This window comes from Bos indicus x Bos taurus, chromosome 8 (assembly GCF_003369695.1).
Source record: "Bos indicus x Bos taurus breed Angus x Brahman F1 hybrid chromosome 8, Bos_hybrid_MaternalHap_v2.0, whole genome shotgun sequence".
In the NCBI taxonomy this organism is placed as follows: domain Eukaryota; kingdom Metazoa; phylum Chordata; class Mammalia; order Artiodactyla; family Bovidae; genus Bos; species Bos indicus x Bos taurus.
This window is the reverse complement of record NC_040083.1, coordinates 95,164,972-95,180,339: the sequence shown is the minus strand read 5'-3', so window position 1 is coordinate 95,180,339 and position 15,368 is coordinate 95,164,972. Positions and strand designations below refer to the sequence as shown.

General features: G+C 37.7%; 1 protein-coding gene across 4 annotated transcripts in view; it reads right to left on the bottom strand.

Moving 5' to 3' along the window:
- Positions 1-15,368, bottom strand: part of SLC44A1 (solute carrier family 44 member 1) — a 231,399-nt gene that overhangs the window by 109,805 nt on the left and 106,226 nt on the right. For all 4 annotated transcript variants that reach the window (XM_027550433.1, XM_027550435.1, XM_027550434.1 and 1 more), the window contains exon 4: positions 7,356-7,492. In XM_027550433.1, the coding sequence (XP_027406234.1) occupies positions 7,356-7,492 (137 nt within the window). The remainder of the gene's footprint in view (positions 1-7,355; positions 7,493-15,368) is intronic.

The following is a 15,368-nucleotide window of genomic DNA, read 5'->3' as shown; positions in this document are numbered from 1 at the left end:
CCAAGTTCATGTTCATTGCATTGGTGATGCCATCCAGCCATCTCATCCTCTGACGCCCTCTTCTTCTTCTGTCCTCAATCCTTCCCAGTATCAGGGACTTTTCCAATGAGTCAGTTCACATCATATGACCAAAATACAGGAGTTTCAGTTTCAGCATCAGTCCTTCCAACAAGTATTCAGGGTTGATTTCCCTTAAGATTGACTGGCTTGATCTCCTTGCTGTTCAAGGGACCCTCAGGAGTCTTCTCTAGCACCATAGTTCTAAGGCATCAATTCTTCGGCGTTCTGCCTTCTTTATGGTCCAGTTCTCACAACCATACGTGACCACTGGGAAGCCCACAGCCTTGACTATAAGAACCTTTATCAGCAGAGTAATGTCTTGCTTTGCAACACACTCTATGTTTGTCATAACTTTCCTGCCAAGAAGGAAATGTCTTCTGATTTCATGGCTGCAGTCACCATCCACAGTGATTTCAGAGCCCAAGAAAAGGAAATCTGTCACTACTTCCACCTTTTCCCCCCTCTATTTGCCATGAAGTAACGAGTCCAGATGCCATGATCTTAGTTTTTTTAATATTTAGTTTTAAGCTAGCTCTTTCACTCTCCTCCTTCACCCTCATCAAGAAGCTCTTTAGTTCCTCTTCACTTTGCCATTAGAGTGTTATCATCAGCATATCTGAAGTTGTTGCTATTTCTCCTATCTTGATTCCAGCTTGTAACTCATTCAGCCCAGCATTTCTCATGATGTGCTCAGCATATTAAACAAACCAGGTGACAGCAGAGAGCCCCGTTGTACTCTTTTCTCAATCTTGAATGAATCAGTTGTTCCAAACAAGGTTCTATCTGTTGCTTCTTGACCCCCATACAGGTTTTCTCAGGAGACAGGTAAGATGGTCTCGTATTCCATCTCTCTAAGAGCTTTCTAGTTTATTATAATCCACACAGTCAAAGGCTTTGGCATAGTCGATGAAACAGAGGTAAATGGGTTTTTTTTTGGAATTCCCTTGTTTTCTCTATGATCCAGTGAATGTTGGCAATTTGATCTCTGGTTCCTCTTCCTTTTCAAAATCCAGATGGGGCATCTGGAAGTTCTTGGTTCATATAACGCTGAAGCCTAGCATGCAAGATTTTAAGCATGTCCTTACTAGCATGGGAGATGAGTGCAATTGTCCGATGGTTAGCACATCCTTTAGTACTACCCTTCTTGGGAATTGGGATGAGGATTGACCTTTTCCAGTCCTGTGGCCATTTCTGGGCCTTCCAGATTTGCTGACATATTGAATGCAACACCATGATGGCATTATCCTTTAGGGTTCTGAATAATTATACTGGAATTCTGTAGCATCCACTAGCTTTATTAACAGCTGTGCTTCCTAAGCCCCATTTGACTTTGTGCTACAGAATGTCTGGCTCTGGGTGGCTGACCACACCATTGTAATCACCCCATCCATCTGGATCTTTTTTACACAGTACTGTGTATTCTTTCCATCTTTTCTTGATCTTTTCGGTGTCTACTAAGTCTCCACCATTTATGTACTTTATTGTGCCCATTTTTGGGCAAAATGTTCCCTTGGTATCTCCAATTTTTCTGAAGAAATCTCTAGTCTTTCCCCTTCTGTTGTTTTCCTCAAGTTTTATACACTGTTCATTGAAGAAGGCCTTCATATCTCTCTGTGCTGTTCTTTGGAAATCTGCATTTAGTTGGCTATGCCTTTCCCTTTCTCCCTTGCTTTTCCCTTCTCATCTTTCTTTAGCTCTTTGTAAAATCTCCTCAGATAATCATTTTGCCTTCCTGCTTTTCTTTTTCTTTGGGAGGGTTTTGTTCACTGCCTCCTGCACAATATTACAGACCTCTGTCCATAGTTCTTCAAGCATACTGTTTACAAGTTGTATCTCTTGAATCTATTTGTTACCTCCACTGCATATTCATAGGGGATTTGATTTAAGTTGTACCCAGCTGGCTTAGTGGTTTCCCTCACTTTCTTTAGTTTAAGCCTGAATTTTGCTATGAGAAGCTGATGATCTGAGCCATAGTCAGTGCCAGATCTTGTTCAGCTTCTCCATCTTCGGTTATGAAAAATGTAATCAATTTGATTTCAGTATTGGCCATTTGGTGATGTCCATGCGTAAAGTCGTCTCTTGTGTTTTTGAAAAAGGGTATTTTCTATGACCAACGCATTCCCTTGGCAGAATTCATTTAGCCTTTGCCCTACTTCATTTTGTTCTCCAAGGCCAAACTTGCCTGTAACTCCAGGTATCTCTTGACTTTCTACTTTAGCATTCTAATCCTCAGTGATGAATAGAACATCTTTTTGTTGGTATTAGTTCTAGGACGTCCTGTAGGTCTTCATTGAACTGATCAATTTCAGATACTTTAGCACTGGTGGTAGGGGCAGAGACTTGGATTAATCTGATTTTGAATGGCTTGCTTTGGAAATGAACTGAGATCATTCTGTCATTTTTGAGGCTGCACCAAAGTACTGCATTTCAGACTCTTTTGTTGATTATGAGGGCTACTATATTTCTTCTGTGGGCGTGGAAAAATGTATAATGAAGTGTATCCATTATTACAGTATCATACAAAGCATTTTCACTGTCCTATAGATCCTCCTGGTTCCATTTTCTAATTTTTGAGGAACCTCATACTGTTTTCCCCAGCAGACACACTATTTTACATTCCTACCAATGGTGCACAAGGATTCCAATTTCTCCATATCCTCACCAACATTTGCTACATTCTGGGTTTTTGTATTTATAGTAGCCATCCCAGTGAGTATGAGGTGGTATCTCATTGTGGTTTTGATTTGCATTTCCCTTATGATTAGTGATTATCTGGGTCGTGAAGATCTTTTTTGTACAGTTCTGTGTATTCTTACCACCTCTTCTTAATATCTTCTGCTTCTGTTAGGTCCATACCATTTCTGTCCTTTATCGAGCCCATCTTTACATGAAATGTTCCCTTGTTATCTCTAATTTTCTTGAAGAGATCTCTAGTCTTTCCCATTCTATTGTTTTCCTCTATTTCTTTGCATTGATCACTGAGGAAGGCCTTCTTATCTCTCCTTGTATTCTTTGGAACTCTGCATTCAGATGCTTATATCTTTGCTTTTCTCCTTTGCTTTTCGCTTCTCTTCTTTTCACAGCTATTTGTAAGGCCTCCTCAGACAGCCATTTTGCTTTTTTGCATTTCTTTTTCTTGGGGATGCTCTTGATCCCTGTCTCCTGTACAGTGTCACGAACCTCATTCCATAGTTCATCAGGCACTCTGTCTATCAGATCGAGTCCCTTAAATCTATTTCTCACTTCCACTGTATAGTCATAAGGGATTTGATTTAGGTCATATCTGAATGGTCTAGTGGTTTTCCCCCTTTCTTCAAGTTAAGTCTGAATTTGGCAATAAGGAGTTCATGAACTGAGCCACAGTCAGCTCCCAGTCTTGTTTTTGCTGACTGTATAGAGCTTCTCCATCTTTGTCTGCAAAGGATATAATCAATCTGATTTTGGTGTTGACCATCAGGCTGTATATTGTCACCCTGCTTATTTAACTTACATGCAGAGTACATCATGAGAAACGCTGGGCTGGAAGAAGCACAAGCTGGAATCAAGATTGCCAGGAGAAATATCAATAACCTCAGATATGCAGATGACACCACCCTTAAGGCAGAAAGTGAAGAAGAACTAAAGAGCCTCTTGATGAAAGTGAAAGAGAGTGAAAAAGTTGGCTGAAAGCTCAACATTCAGAAAACTAAGATCATGGCATCCGGTCCCATCACTTCATGGCAAATAGATGGGGAAACAGTGGAAACAGTGGCTGACTTTATTTTTTGGGGTTCCAAAATCAATGCATATGGTGATTGCAGCCATGAAATTAAAAGACACTTGTTCCTTGGAAGGAAAGTTATGACCAAACTAGACAGCATATTAAAAAGCAGAGACATTACTTTGCCAACAAAGGTCCATCTAGTCAAGGCTATGGTTTTTCCTGTGGTCATGTATGGATGTGAGAGTTGGACTGTGAAGAAGGCTGAGCGCCGAAGAATTGATGCTTTTGAACTGTGGTGTTGGAGAAGACTCTTGAGAGTCCCTTGGACTGCAAGGAGATCCAACCAGTCCATTCTAAAGGAGATCAGTCCTGGGTGTTCATGGGGTGGACTGATGTTGAAGCTGAAACTCCCAAACTTTGGCCACCTGATGATTATGATTAGTGATGAACTACGATTAGTGATGTTCAGTCTCTTTTCATATCCTTACTACTGGCCACTCATAGACCTTTTTTGCATAAACGTCTACGCAAGTCCTTCTCCTATTTTTTGTTTAGGTTGTAGGTTTTTTCTTGTTGTTGAGTTGTAGTTCTTTACATATTCTGGACATTAACCCCTTACCAGATACAAGATTTGCAAATGTTTTTTCCTATTCCGCGCGTTGCCTTTCTTTCTGTTGATTGTGTGTTTGACTCACGAAAGTTTTAAATTTTGATGAGTTCAATTTATCTACATTTTCTTTTGTTGCCTGTGCTTCTGTTTCACATCCAAGAAATTATTGCCAAATCCAATTTCAGAAAGCTTTCTCTTATGTCTTCTACGAGCTTTGCAGTTTTCTCATATGTTAGAGCTCTTTCATGGACTTTTAACAATTCTCTTACAGAGTCAGAAAGTTCCCACTTAAATCTAAATTATCTTTAAAGATTCACATCTCTGAAATTAATGACTAAGAGGTATATATTTGAGGTCAAGAACTGTGTATTTTCTAACAGAAATAAAGCTGTAATAGCAAATGGACACAGATAACAATAAAAATTATCTGCTCCTTCCAAATCAACCTGTACCTCCAGCTTTACGTCACCAATCCAAAAAACAATATAGATTCTTTTAAGAAATTTAGAAATTTCAACTTAGGGATACTTTTAAAATTAAAGTGCTTAGGCCCCTACAAAAAAGGCTCCCTCTTGATTACAATTTTATAGTTTCCTATTTACATTTTTAAATTATTATCTTCTCCATCCTCTACTGCTGTGCTTTTTGATGTTGACATTGCTACTTTTTAAATGCCTAATCTGCTAACTTATTTTGCACACAGCTGCCTCAAAAGCCTAAGGGTGCCTTTATCACTAGACACCAATCTAAGAGGTCTGTTTTCTAAAATAATGTTTATTCATTAACACTCCTGAATAACAACTTTGTGCAAGATACTATGAGTAATACAAAGCTGCAAAACTCACTGGAAGGTGCTTCTTAACGAGACCTATTAAGGCCATACTCAGTATCATATTCACTTACAAGGACAGGGGTCTGGAAACAAAGCATGAAAACTGGGCATCATGGAGCATTTTCCCCCAGTGGATCATCACAGCAGGCAACACAGCCAACGAGGAACCAGCTCTCTTCTGGCCTTCCAGATGATATGTCAGGTTCAAGGACCAACACTCACATCCAGCAGGTCCAAGAGAACATGTTAGAAAATAGTTCAATACTAGATCATAGTTTTGAATGCCAGGGTAAGACCCATAGACTTTGATTTTATCTTTTTACCACTGATTTCTGAATAAGAGATTAATAAGGAAGATTAACACAGCAGCAGTATGTAAATTCAGTACGAGTTTGGAGACAGGAAAAGTATTACATTCCATTGGTAGAATAATAATGATGATGATGTAACAGCAGTAGCCAATCCTTTTTTTTTTTAAAACAAGTTATATTTGCCCAACACTGTTCTAATCATTTTTTGTGTATTAACTCCTCATATCAATTCTATGAGGTACTTCAGGTACAAATACACATGTTTCATAGATGGGGAAATTGAGGCATGAAGAGACTGAGTAACTTGCCCAGGGTCTCACAGATATTAGGTAGCAGGACCAACATCTGAACCCAGGCAATCTGGTTCTAGAGTCTATACAATTAACCACTCAATGATACTACCTTTCAGAGTACACTATATATGCCCACATTGTCTGATATTTTAGGAAAGCCCTTAAGGAATAACTCATCCTTCCCTGAAACCTGATAATGATAGAGCTGACAGTCCTGGTATTAGACGCAGCAAATCAACACATGTATGAGAGAATGAGATCTTAAAAGAGTAGCTGGTAACTGTTTATTCAATGCTCACCAAGTATCCAGTACTCTTCATGTATCATCTCATTTAATCCTCATACCAACCTAAGAGAGGGGCATTATTTAAAACCTACAATGTCTCAGATGAGTAAGTCTAGGCTCAGACAGGCTATACCTTCTTTCCCTCATTACAGAGCCAGTCAGTGACAGAAGCAGAATTAGAATCCAGGTCCAAATTAGTCCCATGCTCTTCCTACTATCTGATGCTGACAGATAAGAATACCACTAGTCTGGGAGCCTCCATCCTGCTCCCTCAGAAGGCTAGTACCTCCATCTGAAACACTCTAAACTCTAGAACCAGGCTGGTGTGTGTATAGTTATGTTCCTGGGCTATTTCTCCAACCATCCAGAAGTGACAGCAGGTGGATGCCTGAGTCAGCTCCTGTTCAAGGCAAGAAGTAGCCTGTCCTTTGGGCAGGACAAAGGCAACTCTCCGGATTCACGCACACAAAATACAAACATGAAACCTCATGGAAAAATACAAGTTTGAGGGACTATCACTATGCAGCCTTCCTTGAAGAGAGGTTTTAAAAAAAACATTCTCTGAAGAAAACTGCTGTGAGTCATATGGAGCTGAGGATAGCACCTGGAGATTAGCAATCTAGGAGAAGAAAGCTAGAGTTCAGGAAATTGAATATGCTTATTTTTTCAGGGAATTCCCAAATATTTAAGCTCAAGGTTTCTCATAACTTTTTTCTTCGAAAAATGATTAAGACATAATGCCTAATTAAAAAAGCAAAACACAAAATTATATATACAATTAACACACTGAAAAATGGTGGAAGTTTTTTGACTTCATTATTTTTTTCTGAACTTTTCAAATTTTCTATGATAGATACATATTACATCCAGGGATAAAAATAAACTAACTTTGAGCCTATACTTAAGGAGGGGCGGAAAAAAACCCGAATTTCCCATACAGTAGTCTAGTATTTCCCAAATACTCAAACAGGCTACATCAAAATCACCTGAAACATTTGTAAAAAATACAAATTTTCAGGACCCAAAGACCTACTCAGTCAGAATTTCCCTGGGCAGGGCCCAGGAATCTGGTGTTTCAACAAGCTCCCTAAGTGACTATAATAATTTACATCAAGGAAGTCCAAAAGTATCTTCACTTTTCTTTTTCTTTCTAAGGTTCTATGATGATTTATTTAATGCTAGGACAAATTTATATTGAAAGGCAAACACATAATATTTAACAGCGACTGTACTATAGACTTGGAAAGCCTAATGTCTCACCATTTATCTCTGCAAACTTCTGAACATCACTTATGGTTTTCAGTTCTTGTCTTGGACATGCTGCTACACACAGTGCCACAGACTTGATCTTCCGGTTTATCAAGTCCAGATTGCATGGATCCAAAAAGAATACATACCTAAAGCAGGAAGAAAAACGTTGAGATGTTATTTCACAAAACATAGTCTGGCTCACTGCATATTTGAATAAACCTAAGAGCAAAGAACATCTCATTGCATTCTACTTTACAAATTTAATCATACATGAACAAACATTTTGCAAATCTAGTCATACCCAATTTTAAAAAAGTAACTGCTTATAAATATACTCTTAACAGTAGGGATGGAGGAACTACAGAACTTATTTTTAATGATACATTTTTTATATTTAAAATTTTGTAATGTATATTTTGTAATCAGAAATGATCTATTTTAGGTTTTTTTTTTTAAATAACTAGGTTTAGTTTTCTTTTTTTGACAAATTGTACCCCCCAAATTACTGCTATATAACATGAATTATACTTTATACATAAACTTTAGTGAATACACAATCATATATGAAGCATATCATTATAAAAATGAACAAATATATACAAGGGTAGCCAAGATGACTGAGTAAAAAGACCCTGAGCTTATCTCCTCATGTGGGCACACCAAAATGACAAGTATTTACAGAGCAACTATCGATGAGAATGACCTGAAAACTAGCAGAAAAGATTTTCCACAACTAAAGATACAAAGAAGGAATCACAGTGAGATGAACAGAGGGGCGGAGACATGGTGCAGGCGAGATCCACATCCCTGGGTAGGCAACCCACAAATGGGAGGATAATCACAACTGCAGAAGTTCTGCTCAAGGAGAGAAGGATCCAAGCCCCATAATGGGCCCTCAGTCCAGGGCCTCTGCACCAGGAGAACAAGCCTCCAGAATATCTAGCATTGAAGATGAGCAGGGTTTGTACAGGGAAGTCAGAGGACTGTAGCAAACAGACTCCACTCTTAAAGGACACACACAAAACCTCACAAAACCCCAAATAAATGCTGCCTACAAAGGAGCACCTCAGATCTAAAGACAGATACAGACTGAAAGTGAAGGAATGGAAAAAGGGATTCCATGCAAATGGAAACAAAAAGAAAACTGCAGTAGCAATACTCAGAACAGACAAAATAGACTTTAAAACAAAGACTGTAGGAAGAAACAAAGACGCATGTTACAGAACGATCAGGGATTGATCCAAGAAGCAGATATAACAATTGTAAATACACATGTACCCAACATACATATTTTGGGGAAAAAAAATGGAAACAGTGACAGACTATTTTCTTGGGCTTCAAAATCATTGTCCACAGTGACTACAGCCATGAAATTAAAAGACACTTGCTCCTTGGAAGAAAAGCTATGACAAACCTAGACAGTGTATTAAAAAGCAGAGACGTTACTTTGCTGACAAAGGTCTGTAGAATCAAAGTGATGATTTTTCCAGTAGTCATGTATGGATGTGAGAGTTGGACCATAAAGAAGGTTGAGCACTGAAGAATTGATGCTTTTGAACTGTGGTGCTGGAGAAGACTCTCAAGAGTTCCTTGGATTGCAAGGAGATCAAACCAGTCAATCCTAAAGGAAATCAACTTTGAATATTCATTGGAAGGATTGATGCTAAACCTGAAGCTCCAATACTTTGGCCACCTGATGCGAAGAGCCAACTCACTGGAAAAGACCCTGATACTGGGAAAGACTGAAGGCAGGAAGAGAGGGCATGAAAGAGGATGAGATGGTTGGATGGCATCACTGATTCAATGGATATGAGTCTGAGCAAACTCAGGGAGATAGTAAAGGACAGGGAAGCCTGGCATGCTGCAGTCTATATGGGGTCACCAAGAAGCAGACATGATTGAGCAACTTTACAAGGTACCCAACACTTAAACAAATGAAGCAAACATTAGTAGACAAAGAGAGAAATTGACAGTAACACAATAATAGTAGGGGACTCTAACACCCTACTTACATCAGTGGACCAAAAGTCAATAAGGAAACACTGGCTTTAAATGACACATTCAATCAGAACTTAACTAATATATAGAGACCATTCTATCCAAAAGCAGCAGAATACACATTCTTTTCCAGTGCTCATAATGAAACAAAGTCTCAGATGGGCCACGTGCTAGGCCACAGGGCAAATTTCAGTAAATTTAGGAAGACTGAAATCATATCAAGCACCTTTTCTGACCACAAGAGGATGAAACCAGAAATCAGCTACAAAAAAACAAAACTGCAAAACTCACAAACATGTGGCGGGTAGACAATACGCTACTAACAGGCATCGGAGACGTGGTACAGGCCAGATCCACACCTCTCCATAGGCAGCCCACAAATGGGTTGAAATCAAAGAGGAAATTTAAATATGTCTGGAGACAAATGAGAACAGAAATACAACAATTCAAAATCTATGGCATGCAGCAAGAGTAGCTCTAGGAGGAAAGTTTATAGTGATTCAAGTTTGCCTCAGGAAATTTAAAAACTTTCAAAGAAGAAGCCCAAGCATACACCTACAGGAACTGGGAAAAGAAGAACAAATCCAAAGTTTTATTATTTATTATTTTTTTTATTATTAACTTTATTAACCAAAGTTAATAAAAGGAAAGAAAGAATAAAGATCAGAGCAAAAATAAAATGAAAGTGATAAAACATGATAGAAATGATCAATGAAAAAAAGTGTGGGTTCTTTGAAAAGACAAACAAAACTGATAAGATTTTAAGCCAGACTCATCAGGGAAAAAGAGAAGGCCCAAATAAATAATGTCAGAAATGAGAGAAAGTTACAAAAAATACCACGGAAATACCAAGGTTCACAACAGATTACTATAAACAATTATATGCCAATAAAATGCAATCTAGAAAATAAATAAATTCCTAGAAACATACAATCTCACAAGACTGAATCAGGAAGAAACAGAAAATAAGAATACACTGATTACGAGTAACGAAATTGAATAAGTAATCAAAAAACTCCCAACAAACCAAAGTCCAGGACCAGACAGCTTCACAAGTGAATTCTACCAAACACTTAAAGAAGAATTAACACCTAGTCTTCTCAAGTTATACCAAAAAATTGAAAAGGAAGGAATGCTTCCAAAGTCATTCTATGAGGCTAGCATCATTCTGATAACAAAGCTAGACAAAGACATCACAAAAAAAGAAAATTACAAGCCAGTAACACTGATGAACACAGATGCAAAAATTCTCAACAGAATAACAGCAAACTGAATTCAATACATTTAAAAGATCATTTTAAATTTAAAATGATCAAATGGCACTTATCCCAGGGATGCAAGGATGATTTAACATCTCTAAATCAATCAATGTGATATACCACATTAACAAATTGAAAAATAAAAATCACATGGTCATCTCAATAGATGTGGAAAAAAACTTTGGGCAAAATTCACCACCAATTTGTGATAAAAACTGTCAATAAAGTGGGTATAGAGGGAACATACCTCAAATATAATAAAGGCCATATAGGACAAGCTCATAGCTAACATCATACTCAACGGTGAAAAGCTGAAAGCATTACCTCTAAAATCAGGAACAAGACAAGGGTGCCCACTCTTGTGACTTTATTCAACATAGTACTGGAAGTCCTACTACAGAAATCAGACAAGAAAAAGAAATAAAAGGAACCCAAACTGGAAAGGAAGAAGTAAAACTATCATTGTTAGCATATGACTTAAAACTATGTATAGTAAATCCTAAAGACGTCACCAAAACTATTGGAACTCATCAATGAGTTCAGTAACATTTCAAGATAACAAAATTAATATACAAAAATCTGCTGTGTTTCTATATACTAACAACAAGCTATCAGAATGAGAAATTAAGAAAACAAGCTGTTTACAATTGCATAAAAAAAAAAAAAGCGCTAGGAATAAATCTAACCCAAGGAAGCAAGGGAGCTACATTCAGAAAACTCTAAGGCAGTGATGAAAGAAACTGAACATGATGTAAACAAATGTTTACATCATATCCAGGTAATGCAGTTGGTTTAAAAAAAAAAAAATCCACCTGCCAATGCAGGAGACACAAGAGATGCTGGTTCAATCCCTGGGTCAGAAAGATCCCCTGGAGGAGGAAATGGCAACCCAGTCTGGTATTCTTGCCTGGAAAATTCTATGGACAGAGAGGCCTAGTGGGCTACAGTTCATGGGGTCACAAAGAGTCAGACACAACTGAGTGTGCACACACACGCACTCATGGGCTGGAAGAACTACTACTGTTAAAGTTACCGTACTCCCCAACACAATCTATAGATTCAACGGCACTTTTCATAGAATTACAACAAATAATTCTAAAATTTTATGGAAACAACAAAGCCACAAGTAGCCAAACAATCTGACAAAGAAGAGCAAAGCTGGAGGTATCATGCTCTCTCATTTCAAAGTGTACTACAAAGCGAAGGTAATCAAAAGTGTGGTACAAAAACAGACAAACAGAACAATGCAATAGAATAGAGCTAGAAATAAACCCATGCACTCATGATCAATTAATCTATGACAAGACAAGAATATGCAATGGGGAAAAGACAGTCTTTTCCATAAATCATGTTAGGAAAACTGGACAGCCACAGGCAAAAAAATGAAACAACTACTTTCTCACACCATATAAAAAATAATCTCATAATGGATTAAAGACTTAAATGTAAAATCTGAAACCATAAAATTACTAAAAGAAAAGATAGGCAATATGCTCTTAGACATTCATCTTAGCAATTTCTTGGACCTGTCTCCTCAAGCAAGGGAAACAAAAGCAAAAATAAACTAATGGTACTACATGAAACTTAAAAGCTTTTGCACAGCAAAGGACCTATCAATGAAATGAAAAGTCCAGTTATTGAATGGGAGAAGATATTTGCAAATGATATGTCCAATAAGGGGTTAATATCCAAAATATACAACTAACTCATATAACTCAACATCAGAAAAACAAACAACTCAATAAAAAATGGGCAGAGGAGCAGAACATGTTCTCAAGAAGAAATACAGGTGGGTAGTATGAACATCAAAAGATGCTCAACATCACCAATCATCAGTGAAACAAAAATCAAAACCATAATAAGATATCACCTCACACCTGTCAGAATGGATATTATTAGAAATACAACAAGTAACAAGTATTGGCAGGGATGTGAAGAAAAGGTAACCCTCATGTTCTATTACTGGGAATATAAACTGGTACAGCCGCAGTGGGAAACAGTACTGAGGTTCTTCAGAAAAACTAAAAACAGAACTACTGTGTGTGTGCTCAGTAGTTTCTGACTCTTTTCGATCCTATGGACTGTAGCCCAATGATCCCACTGGGCTCCTCTGTCCATGGAATTTTCCAGGCAAGAATACTGGAACAGATTGCCACTTCCTACTCTAAGCAATCTTCCTGATCCAGGGATGGAGTCTGTGTCTCGTGCATTGGCAGGTGGATTCTTTACCGCTGTGCCACCTGTACAATCCAGCAATTTCACTTCTGGATATTTTTCCCAAAGAAAACTAAAACACTAATTCAAAAAGATATTTCTGTTCAGTTGCTAGTCAGTCAGTTCAGTCGCTCAGTTGTGTCCGACTCTTTGCCACCCCATGAATCGCAGCACGCCAGGCCTCCCTGTCCATCACCAACTCGTGGAGTTTACTCAAACTCATGCTCATCTAGTCGGTGATGCCATCCAGCCATCTCATCCTCTGTCGTCCCCTTCTCCTCCTGCCCCCAATCTCTCCCAGCATCAGGGTCTTTTCCAGTGAGTCAACTCTCTGCATGGGTGGCCAAAGTACTGGAGTTTCAGCTTTAGCATCAGTCCTTCCAATGAACACCCAGGACTGATCTCCTTTAGGATGGACTGGTTGGATCTCCTTGCAGTCCAAGGGACTCTCAAGAGTCTTCTCCAACACCAACAGTTCAAAAGCATCAATTCTTCGGTGCTCAGCTTTCTTCACAGTCCAACTCTCACATCCATACATGACCACTGGAAAAACCATAGCCTTGACTAGATGGACCTTTGTTGGCAAAGTAATGTCTCTGCTTTTGAATATGCTATCTAGGTTGGTCATAACTTTCCTTCCAAGGAGTAAGCGTCTTTTAATTTCATGGCTGCAGTTGTGTCCAATTCTTTATAACAGTACCATTCATGTAGTACCATTTGTTTATTTTACACACCCCACGGACTGTAGCAAGTCAGGCTTTCCTGTCCTTTACTATCTCTTAAAGTTTTCTCAAACTCATGTCCATTTGGTCAGTGATGCTATCTAAGCATCTTATCCTCTGCTGCCCTCTTCTCTTTTTGCCTTCAATCTTTCCCAGCAACAGGCTCATTTCCAGTGAGTCAGCTCTTTGGATTAAATGGCTAAAGAATTGGAGAACTGAAAAATATATATAACCCTATGTTTATTACAGCATTATTCACAATAACCAAGATACAGAAGCAACCTAAGTGTTCATCAAGAGATAAATGGACAAAGAAAATGTGCATGTATGTATAATGGAATATTACTCAGCCATAAAAAAGAATGAAATCTTGCCAGTTGTACAACATGGAGAGACCTAGAGGGTATTACACTAAGTGAAATAAGTCAGACAGAGAAAAATGTCATATGATTTCACTTACATGTAGAACATAAAAAATGAAACAATTGAACAAACATAACAAAACAGGAACAGACTTACAGATACAGGGAACAAACACGTGCTTTCCAGAGGGGCTTGGGGAGGCAGGGGATGAAATAGGTGAGGGAGATTAAAAGGTACACTCAACTTCCAGTTATTAAAAAAAAATGAATCATAGGAATGAAATGTACAGCATAGAGAACAGAATTAATACTGTAATATCTTGTATGGTGATAGATAGTAACTACTTATCATGGTGTACATCTTGTAATGTATGAAATAACAAATCACCATGCTGTACACCCAGAACCAACATTGCGTAGTAGGTGAATTATCCTTCAATTTAACAGAGAAAAAGAAAAAAGAGAGAGAGAATTGCCTGTAGGTCTAGTAGTTAGGACTCCACATTTTCACTGCCAAGGGCCCATGTTCAATCCCTGGTCTAGGAACTAAGATCCCACAAGCCAAGCGGCAATGTCAAAAAATAAAAGGAGGGAGGGGGAATAATACCTTACTGTTTTAGCTGCATTTTTGATGAGTCTAAACATTATTTCATACATTGTTCACTTGCAGTTTCAAAAATTTTTATAACTTTTGTCTGTTTTTAAAATGGAGGTGTTCTATTAACCACTAAATGATAAAAAAAAAAAACACCTCTGTATATTAACAGTATTAAATTTTTGTTAAGACTGATACAAGTATTTCCAATGATTTGCCAATTGTCATTTTGAAATAGTTTTCTATCTTTGTCATCAAATCTTTTTTATCTGTGTGATCAGTTTACCACTTTATGCTCCCTATTACTTCCCATTGCTTATGCTTAGATACATTTTGGTGTATGGAAAAGAGGGGAAAGATGTTACTTTAATTTTCGAAGTAATTAACTAATCGCCCTAAGGGCTGTTTTTAAAATATTATTTCCTGTTCATAATATACTGTCACTCTTCTGCACTAGAGGATACAGGTTTATGTCCTCTGTTTTGTTTCTTTGATTCATCTGAATGTTAGTAAAAAAGTTGAAAAAAAGATAAACTTGAGCTAAAGAATATATAATTGTAAAAATGCATTATAAAATTTAATAAAGTTGAATGCAGAGTAGAGGAAAATACACCAACAGTTCAACTACAGTCATCTCTGGGTGCTAGAATAGTGATTTTAATTTTTTTCTTTTACTTTTTAGAATTCTAATTTTCTAGAACGAATGCACATTACTTTTGAGTTGAGATAACTATAATAAATGTTGTTTACTAAAAAGGTCCATTTCATATAAACAAAATAACTCCCAAATCCTAAATTATCCTTTGTGTTTCCTGTACATGTATATTTTAGGAAAGAGAAAATTAATTAGAAATTACACTAAAACATTTTTT